Raw genomic sequence first — 26558 nt, 5'->3', positions numbered from 1 at the left:
AGCCTTGCGAGGACCCCGCCCCGCCCCCGCGCTGAGGCAGCCCCCTTGCCCGGCGGACCACTTCACCGTCTCTGCGTCGGTCTCTCAGCGATGCCGCTCTACGAGGGCCTCGGGAGCGGCGGCGAGAAGACAGCGGTCGTGATCGACCTAGGAGAAGCCTTCACCAAGTGAGTGTCCGTGGCCGGCTGTGGGCCCGAGGGAAGTGCGGGTGATTCCGGACAGGCAACTGTCTTTAGGGCCGCTGGGCACCCAGGACCTTCCCCCGGCGACGCCGCAAATCTTCGTTCGCATCATTGCCTTAAGGCAAAGCTCAGTCCTTGCCAGTGACAAGTGTGTTGCCAAGGAGGACTCTCTTGGGCGATGCGAACCATTAGGATCTGGTAGGGTGAGCAGGATCTGGACTACCTGAAAAGCCCTGGAAGCTCCGGGAACGGTGTCCCCCTCCCCACCGGACCCCTGCCTAAGGTGATTGTGGACCATCATTACAAGGTTTGACAGCGATGACCTCTGGCTGGGTCAGATAGGAAAGCAGCCTCGAATTGTAACACTTGCTGACTCTTTCCATCATAAAACATGTATGGGACGGAGCCCTGTTGGTTCTGGAAATAGATTGTTGCCCAAGAGTGTAGGAAATTCAGCTAGGGAGCCCAGGCACGTGAAGATGTGAAGCTATATACAGATAAGACTGAAAATTCTGTTGGTTACCTTATATACTCTTAGACCCACATTTTGCACTTTAAAAAAGCAGTTTGTAAAAACTGGAGTAGTGGTCCTTAAAGAGGCAATCAAAGGTAGAGACGGAAAACAAACAGTATGAGAGGTTGATAGACGACGGCTTTGAGTTCTTTGAACCATCCATTTAAGAGTCCTTGTATTGGACTCAAGAGACAAGACAGAATTACATCATAAATATGTATATATGAGGTGATGTTGTGTGTGAAGTACATACTAGACTTGAGAATACATATTCTCCAGTTACATCATATATACATATGTATATATGAGGTGAAGTTATATATGAAACAGATGTTTGAATTTCTTTTTACATATTTTAATACTTCCTAACCTGTAATAGATGTTAAGTAGCTACTAAATAAATGGGCACAAGAACAGACTTAAAAATTGGTCCTTAGAAGCTACAGAATTAGATTTAAACATAGTTCTTAGACCCACATACTCTTAGACTCATAATAGACCAATAATAGTTCTTGATTATTCTCTTGTTCTCTGACTGTCCCATATTCATGTCTTTTTAAAAACATGAATGTGGTAAGTAGAGATTACTACCTGAAAATAATTATTGTGGTTATGCATTGAAAATATAAATTATTATATAGGGATATGGTTGAAGACAGAGGTACATCATTTTTTGGTTTTTCGAGTCAGAGTTTCTCTGTGTAGCCCTGGCTGTCCTAGAACTCACTCTGTAGACCAGGCTGGCCTCGAACTCAGAAATCTGCCTGTCTCTGCCTCCCAAGTGCTGGGATTACAGGTGTGCGCCACCACTGCCCCTCAAAGAGAACTTGAGCTACATCATTACACGGTGTCTTGAGGACTTCGAGGAACACTGAATAGAAGGAGCATTGAGGTGAAAGTGGGGAGAGATGCCTGGGCACAGGGAACAGTGCCCAGGAGGAAAAAAGCTGTGATTTAGGGTTAAATTTATCTTATGCTCATTTTTGCAATTTTTTTTTTTTTGCAAAACTTGTTTTTCCAGCACAAATGAAATGTGGCACTGTCTACTAATTTCTCTCTCTCTCTCTCTCTCTCTCTCTCTCTCTCTCTCTCTCTCTCTCTCTTTCTCGCGCGCTCTTTTTTTAAAACCGTGTCCAGTGTAGCCCAAGCTGGCCCCAAACTTCTAGTCCTAGTGCCTCTGCCCTCCCGAGTGCTGGCATTGTACCTGTGCCTGCCATGACTGGCTTAAAGCCAAGGAAAGAACCAACTTCTTCAAGATGTCTTCTCACCTCCGTACATGCAGTGTCATTCACATGCCCGCGCACATAGACACAAAAAATAAATACTATTAAAAACAGTGTCAGTGCACGTTCTAGTGTGACTATAAGCTTGTTTGAGTTCACCACATATGAAATGATTATAATTGTCAGATTCTCATAGTTTAAGAAGATAGTCTTGGGGCTGGAGAGCCAGCTCAGTGGTTAAGAGTACTTGCTACTCTTCAGAGAATCTGAAGAGTTCAGTTCCCAGTACCCATGTCAGATGGCTCACAGTTACCTCACAATTCCAGTTCCAGGGAATCTAATGACCTCTATGATCACCAGGCGTGTATATAGTGCACATACATACACACAGGCACAACACTTAGACACATAAGATGGTTAAAAAAAAACAGTCTTAAATACCATGCTAGCTGTTACTTTATTAATAATAGTCTTTATTAATATTAAAACTAACAATAGAATGACAAGATTCTTCATGTGCCACGTAGTGAATGACATTTATTTCTGTCAATGAGCGATCACATATATGATGTCACGGCTCTTCAGGATCATGTGTGGGTTGTCAAGGACCAGAGTTTCTTTATTCTGAATGATTGTAGTTCCTATTATTCCATGTTTAGATGCATTTAGGTGCACAAATGCTTACCTTTTGTTTGTTTTTATATACTTAGGTATACAAACACCTTTGAGTTATATTTGCCTGCGGTATTTAGTATAGCAACATGTTCTAAAAGTGTGTAGTGTAACAACAATCACACACATAGAAGGTTTATGTAAGTACACTTTTATGATGATGCAAAATAACTTAAGTCACCTAACTATTGCACTTCTCATATCCTCTCATTGAGTGATGCACGACTGTTTGAAGGAAGTCACATAGTGTAGGTCCAGGGTTATAAAAGTAAATGTCTTATAAAAGTGAAGGAAAATGAAATCTGCCTTAAAATGAGACATTGGCTTACTTCAATATAACAATTTTTATATACTTTGTTTCTTCTTTTAACCCGTGATGTAAAATTATTAATAGATGTTATTTTTATATTTTTTTCTTTGACCCTTTAAGTGCATCAGATATTTCCAGATGTTTTTGTGGTCATTGTTTCTTTGGCAGATATTTAGAAAAAAGGTTATAAGTTGAGTATGTAATTTTCCATTTCTTTGCAGGTGTGGATTCGCAGGAGAAACTGGTCCACGATGTATAATTCCTAGTGTGATAAAAAGAGCTGGCACGTCTAAGGTATTTTTTTTTAAAAAACAAATCAGAAAACTATGGGCTGGCAAGATGGCTCCGTAGGTAATGGTGCTTGCAGAGCAAGCCTGGCACTTGAGGTGAGAACCCAGAACCCACACAAAAGTAGCAAGAAAGAACCAGTTCCACAAAGGTGCCATCCTACCTCCACCCAAGGGCAGTGACACATTCATATAGCATGCATACACACACACATGCACACAACTAATATTAATAAGTAATAAGATGAGAAATTTAGAAAAATAAAGTAAAATATAATTTCAAGTTTTTTTAAGTCAACTTTATTGAGATCTAATTTCATATGGCATGAATTTAATCACGATGTGCAACAATCATATAATGCAAGAGATGAACTAAGTCTAGAGTATTTGAGGAAGCCTTTGCTACCTTTTGTTTTTAAGATTTATTTTTACTTTATGTGTGTGAGTTTTACCTGCACATACTCAAGTTCCCTCCAAATATGCAGTGCTCTTGGAAGCCACAAGAGGGCGTCAGATACCCAGTTACAGTTGTGAGCTACTGTGTGCTTGCTGGGAACCAAGCTCTGTAAGAGCAGCCAGTGCTTGGCCCGGTTCAGCCATCTCTCCAGCACTCTTTAATGCTTCTCAGGCAGTTCTGAGTTTTTATCATCAGTCATGCCCAACTGATAAATCAGATGGAGGGAGACAAGAAGCTTGTAAGCACTCTTCTATATACTCACTTGCAGACACAGGCTTCTGTTTATGCAATTCAAATTACCTTCTTTCCTATCCATTTCCAGTTCTTTGAAATTCCTGATTAAAGGGAGTACCCTTTGCAGGGAATTTTTGTTTTGTTTTTGTTTTTTTATGTTATTCTTGAGATAAAGTTTATATGACTCAGGTTGGCCTGATGACCTTAAACTTGGGTCTTCTGCCTGTTTCTAGGCACGCAGCACCACATCGAGTTTTAAGCATTTATGCCAAGTTGGGTTGAGCCCAGGGCTTTGTATGTGCTGTGCAAGCCCACCAGTTGAGCTACAGCCAGTTAATCGGTTTTCAGTGTTTATATTCTTAATATAAATTTCATCTATTATGAAGAAATATATTAGTAAATAAAAAGCATAAAATATTGTTAATATAAGAAGTCATTTTATTTTTTACAGCCGATCAAAGTTGTTCAGTATAATATCAATACAGAAGAATTATATTCCTACCTAAAGGAATTCATTCACATACTGTATTTCAGGTAAGATGAAACTTTATTACAGGGTTGGTTTTTATCCTAATTTCAGCAGTTTGGGTTTGGGTTTTTTTTCCCCCTCTAATGCCAGTTATAGGTATGCTTAGTTACTGCATCTGATGCAAAAAAGAAAATTGGATTTCATTGCCAGTTTTGTTTATCTTCAACCTTTGGGTATTTTAAAACTATTTTAAGAATTTATATGTGGATGTGCATGTCTCTGGGTACTGAGGTACGTGGAGGTCAGAGGATACATTGCGGGCATCAGTTCTCTCCTTCCACGTGGACCCCAGGGGTCAAACTCAGGCTAGGCCCCTGGCGCCCTCACGCCTGAGCCATCTTGTCATCTCTGTCTTTAGCCTTTGGAAAAACATACTTGAAGGTTAGAAAATTAAAAACTGTCAGAAAACATTGAAGGCAAATCAAGTGTCCATTAATAAACAGGTTTGACAGTATGCAAATAAAAACTCAGTCAAGTTTGAGGGGGGAGGATTAATAAGTAAATTATTGGCTATCCATATGGTGAAACATTTTGCAGTTAGTTTTTGGGGTCTGAGGTCTTCTGCTCAGAGTTAATCAGCATTTGCTTATTAACTCAAATCTGTGCTAAGCAGCAAAATCGGGTTAGGGTTGTTTCATATCTGTATGTAGTGAATCAAAAAAATAAGATGTATTGAAAAAGGAAAGGAGCACACTAAAGAACAACTATAGAATGCATATTTCTGCTTAAATACGTGCATATGCAGCCACAAGAATAAGAAAATAATAAAGATCATTTTTAGTACTTTCTGGGCAACAAGTGTATTAATATTAAACTCTTATGGTTTCCAAGTTAATCTCTATTGTGACTGGAGTTTGTGAGCGTATACTTACTACATTTACAAATTCACAAAAGAAAACATCTGTTTAGTGGCTAATAGTGATAATGATAATGGCTTTAGTTCTTGTTACAGTACTTGGCACAGTCTAAGAACTCAGAAACATCATATTCCTGGAATAATAAAATACATTTTGTCATAAAGAATTTTAACAGATGAAAAACAGTCTATTCTTAAATTGCATTACTTACCCAAAAAAGTACAGATCTTTGTTTTCTTATAAAAACAAAACTATTCTTTTCTAGGCATCTGTTGGTGAATCCCAGAGACCGCCGGGTGGTGATTATTGAGTCAGTATTATGTCCTTCCCACTTCAGAGAGACACTCACTCGTGTTCTTTTCAAATATTTTGAGGTACCTATTTTTATTTGTGTATGTTTGTATGGATGTTGTGTGCTATATATGGGTGTGTATATATGGGTATTTGTAGAGACCAGCGGTCCAGTCTCTTTCTTAATCATTTATCCGTCCTATTTTTTTTCATTTATTTTTGACATTTTTGAGGTCTTGTGAAGCCCAAGGTAGCCTCAGACTTGCTGTATAGCTGAGGCTGACCTTAAACTTCTGATGCTGTCTTGACTAAGCTTCCATCACCTGCATTGCTTTCAACAGTCTTCTAAGTGGAACAGCCCATTTGAGTTACTAGCACTCAGTGACCTTCTAGCTCAAAGTTCCAAAGTCCTTCCAGTCCGTCAAAGGCTACTCCCCACAACCTGCTACTGCCTTCTGTCTTAGTCAGGTTTCTATTGCTGGGATGAAACACCATTACCAAAAGCAACCCGGGAGGGAAAGGTTTATTATGCTTACACTTACAGGTGACAGTCCACCACTGAGGGAAGTCAGGGCAGGAACCTTGGAGGCAGGGACTAATTCAGAGGCTGTGGAGAGATGCATGGCTTGCTCATCCTTTCTTCAAGAACCCAGGACCAGCAGCCCAAAGTGGGCTGCAGTCTCTTCCAACCCCATCAATTATTAATTAAGAAATTATCTACAGGCTTGCCTGTAGCCTGATCTTATTGAGGCATTTTCTCAATTGAGGTTCCTTTTTCCCAGATATCTCTAGCCTGTGTCAACTCATGCCTTTAGCTCCAGGCAGTAGGATTACACATGCACCGCACATCTGTTTTCATGCAGTGCTGGAGACTGAGCCTGTGGCTTCACGAATGCTAAGCAAGCAGTCCCCCCAATTGCTCTGCAGCCCTGGCCTCACTCCTTACTGTTCAAGACAGGTTCTCCTGATTCAGTTGACCTGGCTGGGATGACGTTGCTGGGATCCTCCTGTCTCTGTCTCCTCGGCCCTGGGATTACAGAAATGTGCCACTGCACCAGCTTTATATGGGTACAGGAACTGAACTCAATTCCTCATGCTTGCCTGGCAACCTCTTGAGATACCTATTTTTAAATGAAATTAATAAATTGTTTTTAAGTAGAAAGAAAGGATAGCTCAGTGATAGAGCATTTGCCTAGCATGTAAACTGTTCAGAAACTAAATAAATAAAGCTTATGTATTACATTTTAGGGAAATGCCCCATGTAACTTTTTTTGCATAGGTACTCAAAGCTTTTTTTTTTTTTTTGTTCGTTTTAATTAACCCTAAAGCTGGTGCTTAGGTAATTGAGAATTTTTTTTCTTAATGGTATTTCAGTTACTTATTTTAACATAAAGTAAGTATTAAAAGTCTCTTTGGAGACTTTTAGGAGAAAAAGATATATTCGTTGCTATGAAGTTTATCATTCATTTTTGTATGCGTTTCTAGTTTCTTTTCTTCAGATACACTGGCTGTTGTCAAGTATTCTTTCTTCCTTTACTCCTTTATTTTAGGTGCAATATGTAATCATTGCCGCCTCTGGAAGAAGTAGGAGGTCTCAGAAGTGGGGATTATTACCTCTTGATTTTAGTAACATTGCTTGTAATCTTCATTTTATAAAAATAGAAATATATTGTAAGACTATTTCATAGTAAGATTTTCTTTAATTTTAAAAGTTTCTGCCTTGAAATTAGAGGGTTTTTTTTTTTAAAAAGAGAGGGAAATGGAAGATTATTTAAAATAATTACAGTATATTAGAAATTAGATGTAAGCCGGGTGGTGGTGGCACAAGCCTGTATTCCCAGCACTCTGGGAGGCAGAAGCAGGCGGATTTCTGAGTTCAAGGCCAGCCTGGTCTGCAGAGTAAGTTCCAGGACAGCCAGGGCTACACAGAGAAACCCTGTCTCGAAAAAACCAAATCAAAAAAAAAAAAAAAAAAGGAAAAGGAAAAAAGGAAAAGAAAAGAAAAGAAATTAGATGTAAGCTGGGCAGTGATGCTTGCTTGAAATCCCAGTATTTGGGAGGTAGAAGCAGAAGGATCAAGGTCACCTTCTGATATTTACTGAATTTGAGGCCAGCTTAGGCTACATTGAGACTATCTCAAAATTAATTACATGTAAACATCTTTATATGTTTTGCTAAAGTCAGAATATACTTAATACTAAAAATATTCTGGCAAGTGCAACTGGTTGTCAGTCATATTGTTAAGGCAGATCTGAAGAAATATATCCTATAGCCCCTGCCCTTCCTGACGCCCTTGACGCAAGAATCCCACTGAGTGGGAAAATAGCAGTAAGGCAGCTCAGCTTATCTGAGCGAGAGAGTCCTTCTGTGTAGTTGCAGTTGGGTTTTCATTGGTGTCCTTATCTCGTATATGAACAAAATGCCTTCTCTGATTAAAAAGAAGTTAAAAATAATAATGCAAGCCACGCATGGTGTCTCATGCCTGTAATCACAGCACTTGGGAGGCAGAGGCAGGCGGATTTCTGAGTTCAAGGCCAGTCTGGTCTACATAGTAAGTTCCAGGACAGTCAGGACTATACAGAGAAACCCTGTCTCAAAAAACCAAAATAAATAAATAAATAAATAAATAAATAAATAAATAAATAAATAAAAATAATAATGCAGTTATTATTTATCTGCCATTTGATTATAATAGACTTTCATATTTTGATTCAATATCTGTATTCGTACTACCACCAAATCTAGCAAATTCTTACTTAAAGAAAAGTCACCAAGAAGATTATATAGTTTGTGGTTTTGCTCTTTAAGCTGCTGTTATTATGATGGGATTTGAGTTTTTTTTTAGGTTTTTAGTGTATGTGTGTGTGTGTGTGTGTGTGTGTGTGCATGTGTGTGCATGCTGATGGATGGTGTGCTACAGTGTCACTGTGGAAGTCAGAGAACAACTTTGAGATCAGTTCTACTTTTACACAGGTTCCAGGGATCAAACTCAGGTAGCCAGGTTCTATACCAAGTTCTTGGACCTTCTGAGCCACCTCGCCAGCCCCTGGTGGTTTAAAAATAGAATTTATTCTACAAAGTTTGCAAATAATGATAATCAAGAGTTTTTGCAGTGTTTGGTGGCATATTCCTATAATCTCAACACTTGGGAGGTTGATGTGAAGGCAGATCAACAGTTTAGGGTTGTGCTCAACAACATAGCAAGTTCAAGACCCTGGAAGGGCTGTACGGTTCCATGGGTAAAGGTGTTTGCCATTAAGTCTGACAACCTGAGGTTACTCAGTTCCCAGGACCTACATGAGAAGCAACTCCCACATGTTGTCCTCTGACGGGGGAGGGGGGGGGGACACGACAGCCTGAGCTACATGAGATTGTATCTTAGATAAATAAGTGAAAATAATTATTTCCTAAGACTAGACCTGTGCTTGTAATCCCTGCTCCAGTCTGAGCAGGAGGATCACTGTGGTCACAAATGGGAGGAGGGAGGGAGGGAGAAAAGGAGGGGTTCTTTCCAGTGTTCCCAGTGCAGCAAAGCATCTGTTTCTTTAGTATCATCTTTTTCTGAATTTACATTTTTCTAGACTTTTATCTTTTATTTGAAAATTCTACTTCGTGAGAGGTAGTTGATAAAAATGTTTTAGAATTGTCATTTGGGAATGAAACAACCTAGTTAAATTACTTGTTTATTACAATATACTTTGATTATTGAGTAGATCCACCTAATCAGAGATGTAAATCCATGCAGCGCTCCTATGAGTGTTTCCAGTCTATTTGCAGACAACTCTGACGTCTTCAAACCCTGCCCTCAACCCCCTCGCTGCTGCTCTGCCGTTTCCAGGTTCCCTCGGTCTTACTTGCTCCAAGTCATCTGATGGCACTGCTGACACTCGGGATTAACTCTGCCATGGTCCTGGATTGTGGATACAGGGAAAGCCTGGTGTTGCCTGTATCTTTTTTTATCAACTAGCCCATGTCGTGGGTTTTGCTTGTTTTTTTCTTTACTTATTTTAACTAAAATAATTTGGCTTATAAAAATAATTTTTATTATTGAAGTATTTTGGCTTAGTGAGTATAGTATGAATTATCATGTGGTAAGGTTAATAGCCTTGAAAGGTTTAAGCTTTTTGCAGGAGTTATCATTATGATTCAGGCCTAGTTTTGCTCCAGGAGCAGATCTGGTAAATATTGTGTTCAGGTTTCAAAATGCATTATCAGATGATAAGGATAGTTAACTTCTTTTTTTTTTTTCAAAGATTTATTGATTTTATGTATGTGGGGATGCTGTCGCTGTCTTTAGACACATCAGAAGAGGGCATCAGATACTATTACAGATGGTTCTGAGCTACCACGTGGTTGTTGGGAATTGAACTCAGGACCTCTTGAAGAACAGTCAGTGCTCTTAACCACTGAGCCATCTCTCCAGACCCAGATAGTTAACTTCTAAGAAGCCATACAAAGAATAATTAGACAAACTAAAATGAGAAAGTTAAGCTAAGAAAATTATTAAATGGTAAATGAAATTGGCCTTCATTATCGAAAAAGTACATTTTTTTGTGTCCAGAGGCTGTCAGAATAATATGCCATTGGGTCTATGAGCTAGGGCAGGTAAGGACAAATCCGGGCTGTGCTTCTTCCTTCCAGGGCTCCGCTCTAGTAGCACACACTCTTGGCCTTGGCTTCCGTATCTATAAAATAGTGGTGATATTCCATCTCATGGGAACTGTACGCTGAGTAAGGCAGTCTTTTAGCGTAGGACCCAACGGGTAGTTTATGTCATTTAATAAGGTACCGCTAGCTGTTTAGTCACAGGATTACGACTGAATATACAATTAGGTATATTCCTTTCCATATAAACACTTAGAATAGAGGTAGACACTTTATTGAATTGTCAGAGTGAATGTTGCTTTGTTAAAATATAGTTAAAGTATGTGAACATAAGACAAGCAGTTTCAAAATCTAGATTTCTATGAGAAAAAATGTTCAGTGGGGAAATAATCATTTACTCCTAAAACACTAAGTTAGACATTACTTTGTTTAATTCTCAAATAAACCTGCCATGCAAGTATTATTCTTTTCATGTAAGTAAGAACATTGGAAGTTAGGGTAAGTTTTATAAGCATATGGCTAGAATATAAAACTAGAGTGTCCAAGCTGGTGCTCTCACCATATTCTTTTTCATTTTTTAAAGTATTGTACTTATAAAACATTAACCAAAACAGAATTAGGAGTAATGTAATATATGTGTAGTATAAGTTTGTGTACTGTCCTGTCAGCTCAGCCAGGCTGGGCCATATATAGAATTTTTAAATATTTTAGAAATTCATATAAATTAAAGCAGTAAAGTTAATAATATACTTTATTTAATCCAGTATATTAAAAATATTTCTCTAGGCTGGAGAGATGGCTCAGTGGTTAAGAGCACTGACTGCTCTTCCAGAGGTCCTAAGTTCAAGTACCAGCCACCTAGCCGGGGGTGGTGGCGCACGCCTGTAATCCCAGCACTTGGAAGGCAGAGGCAGGCGGATTTCTGAGTTCAAGGCCAGCCTGGTCTACAGAGTTCCAGGATAGCCAAGACTACACAGAAAAACCCTGTCTGGAAAAACCAAAAAATAAATAAATAAATAAATAAATAAATAAATAAATAGATAAATAAATAGATAAATAAATAAATAAATAGTTCCTGCAACCATATGGTGGCTCACGACCATCTGTAATGGGGTCCAGTTCCCTCTATTGGTGTGTCTGAGGACTGCAACAGTATAGTTACATATATAAAATAAATAAACCTTAAAAAAATATTTCTCTATAATGAGGTTGCTAAAGTATTTTTTCTTCATTAAGCTTTTGTAAAATGTGCCTTGTAGCTTAGCCTCTTAAAGATATCAAAGTTCTGAACAGCTGAATTTTAACACTTAGTAGGCCTATACTGTTAGCCTTTGACTACTTTGTTGGATGCCTCTGCCCTAATTACTGGATTACAGTGTGTCTGTGCATGTGCACATTTAAGTCTGTTTTCTTTGATGAACACTATTAAGAGACTTGCATGTGACTTTTCTGTAACTTCTAAAACAAGAAGTAAAAATGTATCAATTAGAACAATATTGTAGAGGAAACATTGTATCTCCTCAGATGATAATGTCCTTGACTACAGTACAGATATATGAAGGCATCCCAGTACTGAATTGCTGGGGAGCACTACCCTTAGGGGGGAAAGCTCTTCACAAGTAAGTTGCTTGTATGTTTTCTCACCAGTGCCACAAAAGCTGGTGCTTATAATTTGATTTTTAATTTATTCCATTTTCTTTTAGATTTGAATGCATTCATCATTTTTTGAGATTGTAATATAATTAATTTCACCCTTCCGTTTCCTCCCTCTAAGCCATCCTATCTACTCTCCCCTCTTCAAATGCATGGCCTCTTTTTTCACTAATATTTTGTGTGTTTGTTTTTATAAATATAACCTGTAAAGTCTATATAATGTTCTCATCTGTGTGTTCTCAGGGCTGAGCATTTGACATTAGATGATCAATTGGTCCTCTTGTCCCTGGGGAAGGCCCCTCCCTCTCCCAGCTTTCCTCAGTTGCCTGTCCTTTGTGCGGGGCTGAGGCCTCGTGGGCTTTTCCCTGTCTGCTTTGGCATATCCAGTGATATTGTCTTTATATTCAGCTCACACTTGGACAGTCATTTTGGTCAGCCTTCATGGGTATAGCTTCTGATATTACTAGGAGACAAAACCGTACAGCAGACTCCCTGATTCTTTTGATCTTTCCAGTCTTTCTCCTCCCTCTTCCACAGGGTTCCTAAGCCTTAAGTGCAGGAGTGTTCTGTAGGTGTATCCATTGGGACTGGACTCCACAACTCTGCATTTTGATTGGTTGTAGTTTTCTTTAGTTTTCTTAGTTCTCTGTTGCAAAGAGAAGTTTCTTTGATGAGGGGTTAAGAGTACAGCTGTAGCCGGGCGCTGGTGGCACAGCACACCTGTAATCCTAGCACTTGGGAGGCAGAGGTAGGTGGATTTCTGAGTTCGAGGCCAACCTGGTCTACAGAGTGAGTTCCAGGACAGCCAGGGCTACACAGAGAAACCCTGTCTCAAAAAAAAAAAAGGGGGGGGTACAGCCGTATCTTAAGATTTGGAGTCCAGAGCCTCCAGTGGAAGAAAACATGCGACACTGCTTCCAGTTCTGGGCTACTCATTTGATTTCCTAGCTGAAAATTTCTCCTTTCTCCCTTCCAGCATTATTCTTTTCTCTCAGGATTGTTTGGATCTCCAGGGTCTGTTGTGGTGTCAAATGAATTTTAGGATAGTTTTTTTTTTTTTATTTCTGTAAATAATGGCTTGGGGATTTTGATTGGGATTGCATTGAATCTGTAAAAAGCCTTTGGTAGAATGGCCATTTTCACAATGTTAATTATACCAATCTGTGATAATGGATTTTGTTCCATTTTCTAATGCCTTTCTCATTTCCTTCACTTGGTTAGGTTTCCTTGGTATTATATTTTCCTTAAGGCTGCTGTGAATGAGAATATGTTTATGAGTTCCACTCTGTTTGTTGTATCGAAAAGTTACTGATTTGTACAAGTTGATTCTGTATCCTTTCATTTGCTGAGTTTTTGTTTTCTAGCAGTTTCTGGTAGGACTTTTGGGATCTCTAATGTGTAGTATAGTATCTATCGTCTTTCCCTATTTGTATCCCTTTAGTTTCCTTCTCTTGCCTTATGGCTGCAGCTAGTACTTGGAGCACAGTGGTGAGGAGGGATGGTGGACAGCCCTGCCTCATTCCTGACTTCAGTTGGATCGCTTCAAGCTTGTCTCCATGTTGGATGTCGGTTTCTCATTTATAGCTTTATTATGGTATCTTCCCTCTAGCTATATATACATATACATATGTGCATATATGTGTGTGTGTGTGTATATATATATATATATGACTAGGCTCCACAGAATTTGATATATGCATGTACGTTCAGGATAGCAATGTCTTCTTGGTTAACTATTTCCTTTATTAGAATAAAGAATCCTTCTTTATCTCTTCTGATTAGTTTTAGTTTGAAGTCTATTTTCTCTTATGTGACAGTAGTGATGCTTGCTTGCTTCCTGGTCCTATTTGATGAGAAATTTTAAGTTTTATTCCTTTGATCTTTCTAGTTAAGCTATTGGGATTTTTAATTCCATCTTCATTTCGTCTTGAGTCCTCTTCAGTGCTTCTACCTCCTGAGTCCTGTGTTGTCTTCGTCGTGTCTGTCAGCCTTATGTTTGAGTTCTGTGGCTGTCATCAGGGTGTTTGTTCTCCTTGAGTTCATTGTGCTATCTCCTTGTCTTCATTAAACTCCTTGAATTCTCTGATGAATTCTATATCCTGGCCTGGAGAGATGTCTCAGTGGTTAAGAGCACAGCTGTTCTTCCTGAGGACCCAGGCTTAATTTCCAGCACGCCCATAGCACCTTACAGCACTGTGTAACTCTAGGATCTGACACTCTCAGACAGACAGACATGCAGGCAAAACACGGATGCACATGAAAAAATAATAAAATGAATAAATTATATTTTAAAAGAGTTTATAGTGTATATCCTGAGTTCATCTAGGTTAATTGTTATTGGCAAGATTTCTACAAGACTAGTAGGTTTTGGATTAATCTTTCATATTGTTGGCATTCTTTCAGTGAAATTGGAGTATGTGGCCTTCCTTTGTTAGTTCAGTCTTTGCCCTCTAGGAAGATATGAGAAGTCTGTGGCGCTGGGCGGTGAAGGAAGTCCAAGGCCAGGCTAGAACCTGGAGGGAGGATATGGAAGCCTGGGTGTGGAGTAGATGATCAAATATAGTCCTCCTCCCATGCCCGGCAGTGGTGGTGCACGCCTGTAGTTCCAGCACTCTGGGAGGCAGAGACAGGTGGATTTCTGAGTTCGAGGCCAGCCTGATCTACAGAGTGAGTTCCAGGACAGCCAGGGCTACACAGAGAAACCCTGTCTCACAAAAAACAAACAAACAAACAAAAAAAAAAGGTACAGCCATTGTTTCTATTGGTCTAGAGATGTGGCTTGACTTAGGTATGCACAGAGCCCTGCTGTTCTCTCCCCAGTACCTCACAACACAGTAATTCCAGCATCAGCACCTCAGGTAGAGACAAGAAAGTCAGAAGTTCAAGGCCAGCCTGTGCTACAAGAGACCCTGCCTCAAAATAAACATTTTTTCCCCTCTGTATATATCCTGGGCTATCCTGGAACCTGTTCTGTGGGCCAAACTCATAGAAATCCACTTGCCTCTTCCTTCCCAATCCTGGGATTAAGGGCATGTGCCACTACTTCCCTGGGTCAAAACAAACTTTATATGAGACATTATGGTTTATTATGTATTGTACCTTTTAAATAAGAAAAGAAATCAATTGTAGTATTTTAATTTCAATAACTTTTTCAAATTTCAGGGAGTTGGAAACTCAGCTGTTGGAACAATGTACTGTTGACACTGGTGCTGCTAAAGGACAGAGCCTTCCCTCGGTGATGGGTAATGAGCTGTTTGAGTGGACCGTGCTCTTCACACTTTAGCTTCTGTCTAATCTCTGCCACCGCGTGTGAGGCCTCACCGCTGCGCGTTAATCATCTGCTTGAGAACTCTTGGTGGCTTGAGTCGTCTTGTCCTCCCTTGGCTTTGGGATTCTTTCTTCCACGGACTGTTGCTTCTAAGCACTCCTCTTGGGTTTCTTCCTCTCTCATTTTCTCTGCTAGTGGTTCCATAGGGGACTGTATTTATTTCATTTCTTCCTCTTTCTTTCCTCCTCTTCCTTCCCTCTTCTTCCTCCTCCTTCTATTTTCTTCTTTCTTCCTACTGGCTTTTAAGCAGATTTCATCTATTTCTCTGGATGAAATTACATCTGCATGCCACTGATTCTCAGATGGACCCTGGCCCTGATCTTTCTGAACTTGACACTCCTATTTCCACCTGAAACAATCACTTAAGGCCTCCAAGTCAGCACTCTCAGAAGTGAACACATCATTTTCTTCTCTTGTTATTTTTTGTTGTTGTTTGTTTTGTTTTGTTTTGTTTTTTGGATTTGGTTTTCCCGAGACAGGGTTTCTCTTTGTAGCCCTGGCTGTCCTGGAACTCACTCTGTAGACCAGGCTGGCCTCAAACTCAGAAATCCGCCTGCCTCTGCCTCCCAGAGTGCTAGGATTACAGGCATGCGCCACCACCGTCCGGCTCTGTTTTAAGACAGAGTTTTGCTATGTAGCCCTGAAACTCATTCTGTAGACTCATTCTGGCCTCGAACTCAGAGATCTGCCTCCCTCTGCCTCTTAAGTGCTGGGACTAAAGATGTGTGCCACCGCTGCCCGGCTTCTCTTATAATATTTCAAGTACTATTAGATATAAGTATGTATAAGGTATATATAAGTAATAATATCTAATAGCATCTTAGAGAAGAGGAGAAATGATAAAGTTATATTTTAATTTTTTAATAATGTAATAGCATTATCTCTGTTTCTCCTTTTAGAAAATGGGGAGTTAGCAAACCTTTCCAGTTCTTCCTCAGAAAAGTCTAATTCCCCTGCTGTTTTCCATCCACACACTGCCGCACTTATGAGAGCAGAGCACCTGCAACCTCGCCCTTGTCATTTCTTGTCTTCTTGTGAGCCTGGCCCTTACTGATTTGATTTATTTCATTCAGTTATCAGGGATGGTTTTTCCCTAAATTTGCAAGCAATTTTTTAGCTCCTACTGATTAACCCTCCTTTCATATTGGCTGCATGTTTTCCATACTCTCATCTGTTCTCCCTCTTAGTCTTAACCCTACCCTGCCCTGGTTACTCCTTAGCTCACCCAGAGACTCATCTCCATCACCAGGAGCACTTATATGCACAACCCGTCTTCATCTTATTGTCATCTTAGTTCCTGCGCACACGGACACTACTTTGAATTTTGTTCCCTGTACATGACCCAAATGGAATGTCAGCTCATGTAAGGGTTCCCTGGTCATCTTCCCTAAGCAGAACAGGTTGTCCTCTAGTAAACCTTCGTGTCATGTTCCCATTTCCTTAGTTGTTTCCAACACGGGCTTTGAAGGTTCCCTGTCTTACTTTTTTTTTTTTTTTTGATTTACTAGCGAAGCGCCTTTAAGCTGACAAGTATGTTGGAAAGGGAGCAAGCAAAACAGTTTCAGTGGCAGCTAACCTTTCTTCATGTTTTTTATGGTTTTTGAGAGTTAAGATAATAACATATCTTTTTTTTATGATTTATTTATTTTATATACATGAGTATACTGTAGCTGTCTTCAGACACACCAGAAGAGGGCATTACAGATGGTTGTGAGCCACCATGTGGTTGCTGGGAATTGAACTCAGGACCTCTGGAAGAACAGTCAGTGCTCTTAACCACTGAGCCATCTCTCCAGCCCAAGCAATTGATTAGTTTTTCTATTTTGTATTTACTTATTATTGATTTTTGTGTTTGTTTTGGTTTGTTTGACACAGGATTTTGCTTTGTAGCCCTGGCTGTCCTGTAAACCAGGCTTGCCTTGAACTCACGAGAAATTTACCTACCTTTGTCTCCTGAGCGCTATGATTAAAAGTACGTGCCACCACTGCCCAGCTGAGTAAAGATACTACTGTAAACTGACCGTAAATGAGCCGGGCATGGTGATGCATGCCTTTAATCCTAGCACACGATGATGTCTGGTCTACAGAGTGAGTTCCAGGGCTACAAAAAGAAACTTGTGTCCAAAACCAAAAACAAAACTAACCATAAGCCATGCCCAGTACCATGCATTTGTAATTTCAGCTACTCAAGAGATTGAGGCAGGAACATTGCATTTGAATTATCCCAGGTAACATATGAAGGCCCAAGCCGGTTGTGGAGTTAACTAATATTAGGAACTATCTTCTTGGGTTGTTCTCCATAGTGAACCTTTGACTTATTCTGACCTTTCCTGTCTCAGAATCCTAATCTGTATTACATTTCTGACATTGAGAAGTCAGAACTATGTTGTTTGCTGACCCAGGACGACGACCAGAGATACAGATGAATTTAAAGGGTTGCCTCTGAAGTCGTTAGCAAAACTTAGATGAAAATCTTAGGTATACTTTAAATCCTCAGATAAAATTTTAATTATCCTCTTTCACTTTGTATTTAGAACCATCAGGTAGATTGTGAATTAAGGGCTAGCCAGGGTCACACAGCAAAATCCTGAAATGAGAATATAAGTACTGTGATTTGGAAAGTATAGAATATAAATTGTATACCAAACATTATTCATTTTGTTCTGCTAAAATGTCTGAAATGGAGCTTTCCAGGGTGTATCGATGTTATTTCCATTTTTGTAGAATTTAAGCAGTTGCGATTATTTGCCAAGATTGTCTCCTCTTTTTAAAATAGCATCTAATTGTAACTCAACTACACCCTTCATTTCCAGCCTTCCTTGGCAACAGAAAACTGGTCTTTACCAGCCATTTCTTGACTGCTCTCCGAATGTCCTAGACAAAAAGATAGCAGCTGTGGAGTGCTGTGGCTTTAGAGTCTCAGGTTGTTGATTCCAAGAGTATAGTTCCAGCCAGGCGGTGGTGGCGCATGCCTTTAATCCCAGCACTTGGGAGGCAGAGGCAGGTGGATTTCTGAGTTCGAGGCCAGCCTGGTCTACAGAGTGAGTTCCAGGACAGCCGGGACTACACAGAGAAACTCTGTCTTGAAAAACAAAAACTAAAACAAAAAAAGTACAGGTCCATCTTTCTCGCCTCTCTATAGGCGAGATTAAATCTTAAGATGTGAGGTCTCTTTACCTTCTTGAGAACTAGATTTTAACACTTTTAGGTTTGCCATTTTCTTTCCTCATATAGTCCAAGTTCTGAACTCATGATGCCGCTAGAGTTGTTCTTGACTCCCCTCCTCTTGCTGCTAACACCCGAATGCCGGGTACATAATACATTAATATCCTTAATGTCTAAGGATAGGAGTTGTCAACTGTTTTGGTCATACACCAAAAGCACTTTGGACCATGACCCTTTAATGTGTACGTTTATAAACTTGTGTGCTATGAGTACCATGCTATAAACACAAAGTGAGAACTGAAAAGAACAAAATTAATAGAAGTAATGCTAAATCTAAAGTTACCAGCCCGACAAACAAAGTGGCTGATAAGGAGCAAGGTGGTCACCCAAAGCATGGTCCTTGCTGAGCATGGGTCCTATACCCAAGTACACTGGCCTCCAGCCCCGCTGGAGGCTTAGCTGTGAGCTGCGGCCGCCCGCAGCTGAGCTCGCTCTTGCCAACCCACTGACGTCATACTTAATACTGGTAAACATATTGTACTTTTTTTTTTTTTTTTGGTTTGGTTTGGTTTGGTTTGATTTGGTTTGGTTTGGTTTTTCAAGACACATTTCTCTGTGTAGCCCTGGCTGTCCTGGAACTCACTCTGTAGACCAGGCTGGACTCGAACTCAGAAATCCGCCTGCCTCTGCCTCCCAAGTGCTGGGATTATAGGCGTGCGCCACCACCGCCCCGGCTTTTTTTTTTTTTTTTTTTTTTTTTTTTTTAAGCACAGTGATTCAGTATGCCAGTTTTCAAATTATGGGTTAATACTTTGAGGTGGGGGTTTTAGATTAAGTTCATTATAAATAGTTTAGAGCAGAGGGGACAAGAGGGTGCTAGGGGAGTGCTGTGACCACACTATATCACGTACGCATGTGGACCCATTGTTGTGTGCTGGCTTCTACTGTAAGATGTGTGAGCTCTCAGTCTTCCGTAGGACTTCTCACTCCTAGGCCCGGTGTCTCTGCCGCCTCCCCACTTGGAGTGTTTCACTTTGGGAAGATTTCTTCCCTAAAAGCAAAGTTGATTTTTCTGTTAGACCTTTAAGAAGATGAATATGTTATTTAATTTTACTTAAATGAAAAAATGGGAAATGGAGAGGATTAAATAGGATTTTAAAATAATTACTATTAAAGTTCTTTAATTCTTAATAAAATTGTTTTTCAGGTTCAGTTCCAGAAAGTATCCTAGAAGACATTAAAGGTAAGAGGGTTTTCTCTCTTAGCGTGAGGGTCTTTGGGATTACTCAGGTGGTCAGGCTTGACAGAAAGTACCCTAACACCACCTGACACTCTGGGTTTTGTCGCTTGCATTTAATGCTAGTTTGAGGGCACATGTGTCTAAAAGTACAGCTAGAAAATATATGTGGTAGCATGTCCTACAGCCTTAGCACATGGTGCAAATATACACACAGCAAGTTTCAGAGCATCTGGAGCTAGCCAGAAGACCCTTTTTTTTTCCTGTTTTCTTTTTTCAGTTTATTTATGTGAGTGTTGTACCTTAATGTCTGTATTTGCACCACATGAGTGCTTGATCCTGTGGCGGTCAGAAGGCACTAGGTTCCCTGTGCCTAGAGTTAAGACGATTGTGAACCACCATGTGAGTGCTGGGAACAGACCCAGGTCATCCTCTAGAAGCACAGGTGTTGTAAACCATTAAGACATCTCTCCAGCCCCCAACAGAATTTATCATCTGTGTGTTTTTGAGACAGGATTTCTCTGTGTAACGCTGCCTGTCCTGGAACTCACTCTGTAGACCAGCCTGATCATAAACTCAGAGATCTGCGTGCCTCCCCTCCCCAGTGCTAGGATTAAAAGTGTGTGCCACCACTGTACAGTTTAGAATTTATCTTAAAATGAGAGTAAACACATATATCATTCTAAATATGTAAGTAATGTTGTAAAAGTAAGTTGGCTGAAGTTGTTGGCTATCTTGCATTCAGCTCGAGCCATTTTCAGATTTAAAATGTTTACTTACTCCTATGTCTAAAGGCCTTATTAAGGGTATTTGCAAAAAAACTCCAGTGTTGAGTGTCTATGCATTAAAGCATAGAGTAGCAGGCGGGTGCTGGTGCGGACATGCCATGCAGGAAGTGGTCGAGCTGGGCTCAGGTGCAGTTCAAGGATCAAAAGGAAACAAGGGGAAATAGAAGCCCTGAAAACACATGCTGTTTACTTGGAAGAGCTGTCTCTATGGTGGTGTACTTTATGTGTGTCTTACACTTCTACAGTGGCCGCCAGATGGCAGCGCGGTCTGTGGAGGGATTTTTAGAATATGGTTTTGTGGGCAACAGTCTGTAGAGAAGCCTGCATTTTACTGTTAAATGTGTCTGTCTTCCTTCCTGGATGCCTCTGTCTCTCTGCTCCCCAAGTCTCTCTCTTAATCTCCCTGGCCCCTTCTTTTTCCTTGTAAGCTTCATGTGCAAGCTTGTATTAAAATATCTTTAATAAAACCTCAACTCTGCTCTATATAAAAGCAATAAGATAATGCATGATTTTACAGAAGATAGGTATTTGAGTTGTGTGTTCATTTGATGGAGTGCTCTGGCTGAGGCGTAAGCTTACCATTGAACAGCAAGCAGTAATGAAGGCTCCTTTTCTCCTCAAGTGCGTACGTGCTTTGTGAGTGACCTGAAGCGTGGGCTGCAAATCCAAGCAGCAAAATTCAATATTGATGGGAATAATGAGGTAAGCTTACAAGTCAATTCTGTTTGCAAAAGTTACTTATGTGTTTGCTTGTAAGTATACCTTGTTTTTTTACTATTATTATTATTAATTTTTTTTTTTTTTTTTTGCATTTTAGCGACCCACCCCACCTCCAAATGTTGACTATCCATTGGATGGAGAGAAAATTTTACATGTGCTTGGATCAATCAGGTTAGACATTATTTTTATGAGGGAAATAATGAGTTAAAGTTTGTTTGGTTTGGTTTGATTTGGTTTGGTTTTTCAAGACACATTTCTCTGTGTAGCCCTGGCTGTCCTGGAACTCACTCTGTAGACCAGGCTGGCCTCGAACCCAGAAATCTGCCTGCCTCTGCCTCCCAAGTGCTTGGATTAAAGGCATGCACCACCACTGCCCAGCTGCATTAAAGTATTTGTATAAGCCTCGGTGAGTGTTTCCAAGGTACCAGTAAAATATTTTTTATGATGCTTCATTTTTGGTCAGTAATTTTATTCAACTTTTTAAAGTTTTTTTTTTTTAAACCAACAAATTTGGAAAAGATCTTTACCAACACTACATCCAACAGAGGGCTTATATACAAGATATACAAAGAACTCAAGAAGGTAGACTCCAGAGAGCCAAATATCCCCCTTAAAAATGGGGTACAGAGCTAAACAAAGAATTTTCACCTGAGGAATATCGAATGGCTCAGAAGCACCTAAAGAAATGTTCAACATCCTTAGTCATCAGGGAAATGCAAATCAAAACAACCCTGAGATTTCACCTCACACCAGTCAGAAAGGCTAAGATCAAAAAGTCAGGAGAAAGGTGCTGGGGAGGATGTGGAGAAAGAGGAACACTCCTCCACTGTTGGTGGGTTTGCAAGCTGGTGCTTCCACTCTGGAAATCAGTCTGGCGGTTCCTCAGAAAACTGGGAATAATACTTCCAGAGGACCCTACTATACCACTCCTGCGCATATACCCAGAGGATTCCCCAGCATGTAATAAGGATACATGCTCCACTATGTTCATAGCAGCCCAATTTATAATAGCCAGAAGCTGGAAAGAACCCAGATGTCCCTCAATGTAGGAATAGATACAGAAAATGTGGTATATATACACAATGGAGTACTATTCAGCCATTAAAAACAATGAATTCATGAAATTCTTTTTTTTTTTTTAAAGATTTATTTATTGTCTGTTAAGTACACTGTAGCTGTCTTCAGACACCCCAGAAAAGGGCATCAGATCCCATTACAGATGGTTGTGAGCCACCATGTGGCTGCTGGGATTTGAACTCAGGACCTCTAGAAAAGCAGTCAGTGCTCTCAATCACTGAGCCATCTCTCCAGCCCAAATTCATAAAATTCTTAGACAAATGGATGGAGCTGGAGAACATCATCCTAAGTGACGTAACGCCAGCCCAGTAGTAACTTCTTTTAAGAAACAGGTACTAAATGCCTGACACTTTGAGGTCCATGCAATCTTTGCATCTACTCAAGTTTAGCTGGAGTGCAAAACTGGAGGTACAGTGTATGTACAGTGTAAAGTGGCTAGACTTTGTCATCAGACATTTGCTTGTTTGTGCTTCAGAACTTTGCCTTTGGATCTGGAGAGATGGCTCGGCTAGTTAACAACCCAGCAGAGCTGATGCGACCCCGGCGCCACCTGCTAGCTCAGGGCCGGCTCAGCTCTAGCTGCTGGGGGGCGGGGGGTGTCAGTTACTGCCTTGGCTTTTGTGGGCATTACATGCATATGTGCACACATGTGCAGAAGTGTGAGTCACTATATTTCAGCCTTGTGTATTTTTAAAATTTAAAAAAAATGTGAGATGCCTGGTGTGGTGAAATTTCAGCACATGGGCAGTAGAGACAAGAGGATAAGGAGCCTGAAGCCAGCTTCAGCTACATGGGACCTCGCTTCAGAAAAACTTAAAAGACAAAAGGGTTTTGTTACCTGTTTGAAAATCCCATGTATCCCTGACTTACAGGCACGTGAAATCATGTTAGCTTTTACAGAGTATAACTTCTTTTCTGTTCTGTTTGAGGAGATGTAATGAAATCCAAAACATATAGATCTTACTAGAGCAGTAGCTAACACTTGAGGAATGCTTTCTGTATGCCAAACCTTGTTTTAAACTCTCACTGAATCCTCTCAAGCCCTGGAGGTAGATACTACCATTTCCCCATTTACAATGAGAAAAGCTTTATATTCATTAAATAATTCATGAAGGTAGAACTGCCACTTAAAAACATTATGTTAGTATAACTAATGGTTTATTCTATGTCCTATGACTATAAAGTGTTCTCTTTTCTTTTTAATCTCATTAGAGATTCAGTTGTGGAAATTCTTTTTGAACAAGATAATGAGGAGAAGTCCGTTGCCACTTTAATATTGGATTCCCTTTTACAGGTATTTATAGTTTCCCATTGTTAGAGTCCTTCAAAGAATGTCTTTAAGTGTTATCTTCTGCATTTTTTCTTGACATATATTATCTGTAAGAAAAAAGTATTATTTGTAAGAATAAGGGGTTTTCAAACCCTTTTATTTCTAATTTCCTATTACAATTCTATAGAATACTGTTTATTATTGTTGTTGTTATATTTCTTTGTTTTGGTTTCTTTTGGTTTGGCCTGTACTTACTGAATAGACCAGGCTATCCTTGAACTTGTGGCAATTCTTCAAATTCTTCTGCCTTTTCCTCTCAAGTCCCGGAATTACAGGCATGGGCCGCCACACCTGGCTTACATTTTTACACTTTAACTTTTCTGTGGAATTTTATAGTTAATGTTGCTGAGCATAGTAGTGATTGAGGCACCAAGGCAGTTGGATGAAGAATTCCAGGCCAGCCTGGTTTATAATAATGCATGCTAGCCTGGATCACTTAGTAAAACCCTGTCTCAAAACAAAACAAAACAAAACAAAAAAAACCCTTTTCCTAGTATTTTAAAATATTTATAGTGCTAGCAAGATGGCTCCACAGGTAAGGATACTTGCCACCAAACCTGATGGCATCACTGTGGAGCACCACTCCTTGACGTACTATTTTATTCCTAATTCTTAGAGTGAGGAAGTGCAGTTCCCATAGGGTTGGAGGGAGGACAATCTGGCTGTGACATCCGGCACCCCATGGGTTGCCAGGCCAATGTGAGGCAGCGTCCACTTGTCTCCTTTGAAGCACAGTCTCTGGAAGTGGTGCCAAGAGTGTGACCTTTTCAGTAGAGGAAAGTATCCTTCATCAGGGCTGAGGATAGCTGTGTTCCCGTTAGAGCCTCCGAACAAGCTCTGAGAGTATTATCTTCCCCGGCACCTGAACTTGGGTATACTAGTATAAACAGAAGAACTTGAAAGCATTTACATTTTAAGCCAGGAACAGTGGCACACACCTATTATCTGAACACTCTAAAAGCAGAGACAGGAGGATTGCAAGTTTGAGGAACTAGGGCTGTGTGGTGATTCTGTATATTTGTCTGTCTCAAAACACAAAGTAAACGGGGAGGGTGCTGTAGTGGCTAAATGTTACATGCTCTCTTTACTTAAGGGTAGAAAGGCAGGAGATCATGCTATTGCCTATGCCTGTGGAATTTACACAGTTTTCAAGTCTAACACTGTGGGTCAGGCCTGTGGATAAAAGTGCTTGCCTGCAAGTGTGATGATGAGTTCAGTAGCTAGGACCTACAGAGTAGACCAGAGCCCTCTCCTGCAAGAAGCCCTCTAGTCTGCACAAGCTCTGGCATCTATATTTACACACACACACACACACACACACACACACACACACAATTTAAAGATTGGTGTAGAAGGTAATATGGAGTCTGGGTGTAGTGGTACACGCCTTTAATTCCAGCACTTGGAGGCAGAGGGAGACAGATCTCAGGGCCAACCTGGCCTCCAGAGTGAATTCCAGCCCGTGCTATCTAGAGAGACCCTGTCTAAAAAAAAAATCACTAACTAAATAAATCTAAAAGCTACTTAAAATATTCAAAAGCACATGTACATATGTACTAGTATTTTCATGGTGGCTATGTTTTCTGTATGAAAGAAACATTACATGTCTTCTCAGTACAGGTTGCTGCTACTGTCTACAGTGTCTGCTTCTGTGGAGTAAGTCTAGCTGAACAGTATTCATCCGATTTTAATGACCTTTCTCCTTTTTCAACAACAGTGCCCAATAGACACCAGGAAGCAACTGGCAGAGAATTTGGTCATCATAGGAGGCACGTCTATGTTGCCAGGATTTCTCCACAGATTGCTTGCAGAAATACGGTATTTGGTAGAAAAGCCAAAATACAAAAAGACACTTGGCACCAAGAACTTCCGAATTCATACTCCACCTGCAAAAGCTAATTGTGTGGCCTGGTTGGGAGGTAAGAACTTAGTCCTGAGCAGTATTACTAGTAACTATCAAAGTAAATGATACATTTACTTTGTTCAAAACTACCCACCTCTTAAGTAAAACTGTTAGCTGGGGCATCTGCCTGACTGTACCTTTAGAAATGATGTGTGATGTTGGGAGAGCTTAGACACTGATGATGATGAAAATATTTTTTTTCCACTAAACAATAAAGCCTTATAATCCAGCCTCATTTAGGAGGCTAAGGCAGACAGATAAAGAGTTTGAGCAAACCTGGGTTACATAATGGATTCCAAGCCAGTCTAAGCTACACAGTGAGACCTGCCTCTATTAAAGTGTGACTTTCTGTAAAGATTAGGAACTTTTGGCCGACTGTGGTGGTGCACGCCTATAATTCCAGCACTCTGGGCGGCACAGGCAGGTGGGTTTCTGAGTTCAAGGACAGCAGTTTGTCTGTGTAGTCCTAGCTGTCCTGGAACTCAACTTTGTAGACCAGGCTGGCCTTGAACTCAGAAATCTGCCTGCCTCTGCCTCCCAAGAGCTGGGATTAAAGGCGTGCGCCACCACTGCTCGGGCGCCTTATGCATCTTTATAAGATTTTTCTGGTATAAAAAAAATCTTAAAAACTTTTAAATGACATCTGTTGGGTTTTACAGTGTTATTTTATTTAATGACATGTAACAGAATTGTGACAAAGAAAACTTGAGTCTTTCCTAAAGTTGAAAATCCTTCTACCTCATCTTATTTCGCCTATTTTAGATTTTGTAATACCATATTCACTGAAATTTGCAAAGGGTCTTTAGGTTGTTTTCAGCACAGGAGTTATGGTTTACCCTGTTTCTCAGAACGAATCCCATTAAATTGGAGTTGAGAGTTTGATTGCATTGCTGAGTTCCCCAGTTCCCTCTTTGCATAAGATAGATGCACTTAGCTTACGCTTTCCTGATATATCATCTTCCCTATGAAATTATCCTCACTACACAGGGGCTGTTTTTGGAGCATTGCAAGATATACTTGGGAGCCGCTCTATTTCAAAGGAATACTATAATCAGACAGGCCGCATACCTGACTGGTGTTCTCTCAACAACCCACCTCTGGAAATGATGTTTGATGTTGGGAAAACGCAACCACCGCTGATGAAAAGAGCATTTTCCACCGAGAAATAAATGCTTGAATAAATCCAGCCTTGCTTA

At 40.2% G+C, this 26558-nt stretch overlaps 1 protein-coding gene across 1 annotated transcript; it reads left to right on the top strand.

Annotated features, from left to right (window-relative positions):
- On the top strand, positions 1-26548 carry Actr10 (actin related protein 10). The gene is made up of 13 exons (XM_052185705.1): positions 1-167; positions 3123-3195; positions 4331-4413; positions 5531-5639; positions 9395-9502; positions 11713-11780; positions 14977-15056; positions 19515-19550; positions 20955-21034; positions 21150-21223; positions 23342-23423; positions 25177-25378; positions 26350-26548. The coding sequence occupies exons 1-13, from the start codon at positions 91-93 to the stop codon at positions 26529-26531; spliced, it is 1254 nt and encodes a 417-aa protein (XP_052041665.1). The 5' UTR covers positions 1-90; the 3' UTR covers positions 26532-26548.
- The last annotated feature ends 10 nt before the right edge of the window (positions 26549-26558 follow it).

This window comes from Apodemus sylvaticus, chromosome 6, assembly GCF_947179515.1.
Source record: "Apodemus sylvaticus chromosome 6, mApoSyl1.1, whole genome shotgun sequence".
NCBI classification, from domain to species: domain Eukaryota; kingdom Metazoa; phylum Chordata; class Mammalia; order Rodentia; family Muridae; genus Apodemus; species Apodemus sylvaticus.
The sequence above is the reverse complement of the archived record's forward strand: the minus strand, read 5'-3'. Positions and strand labels throughout refer to the sequence as shown.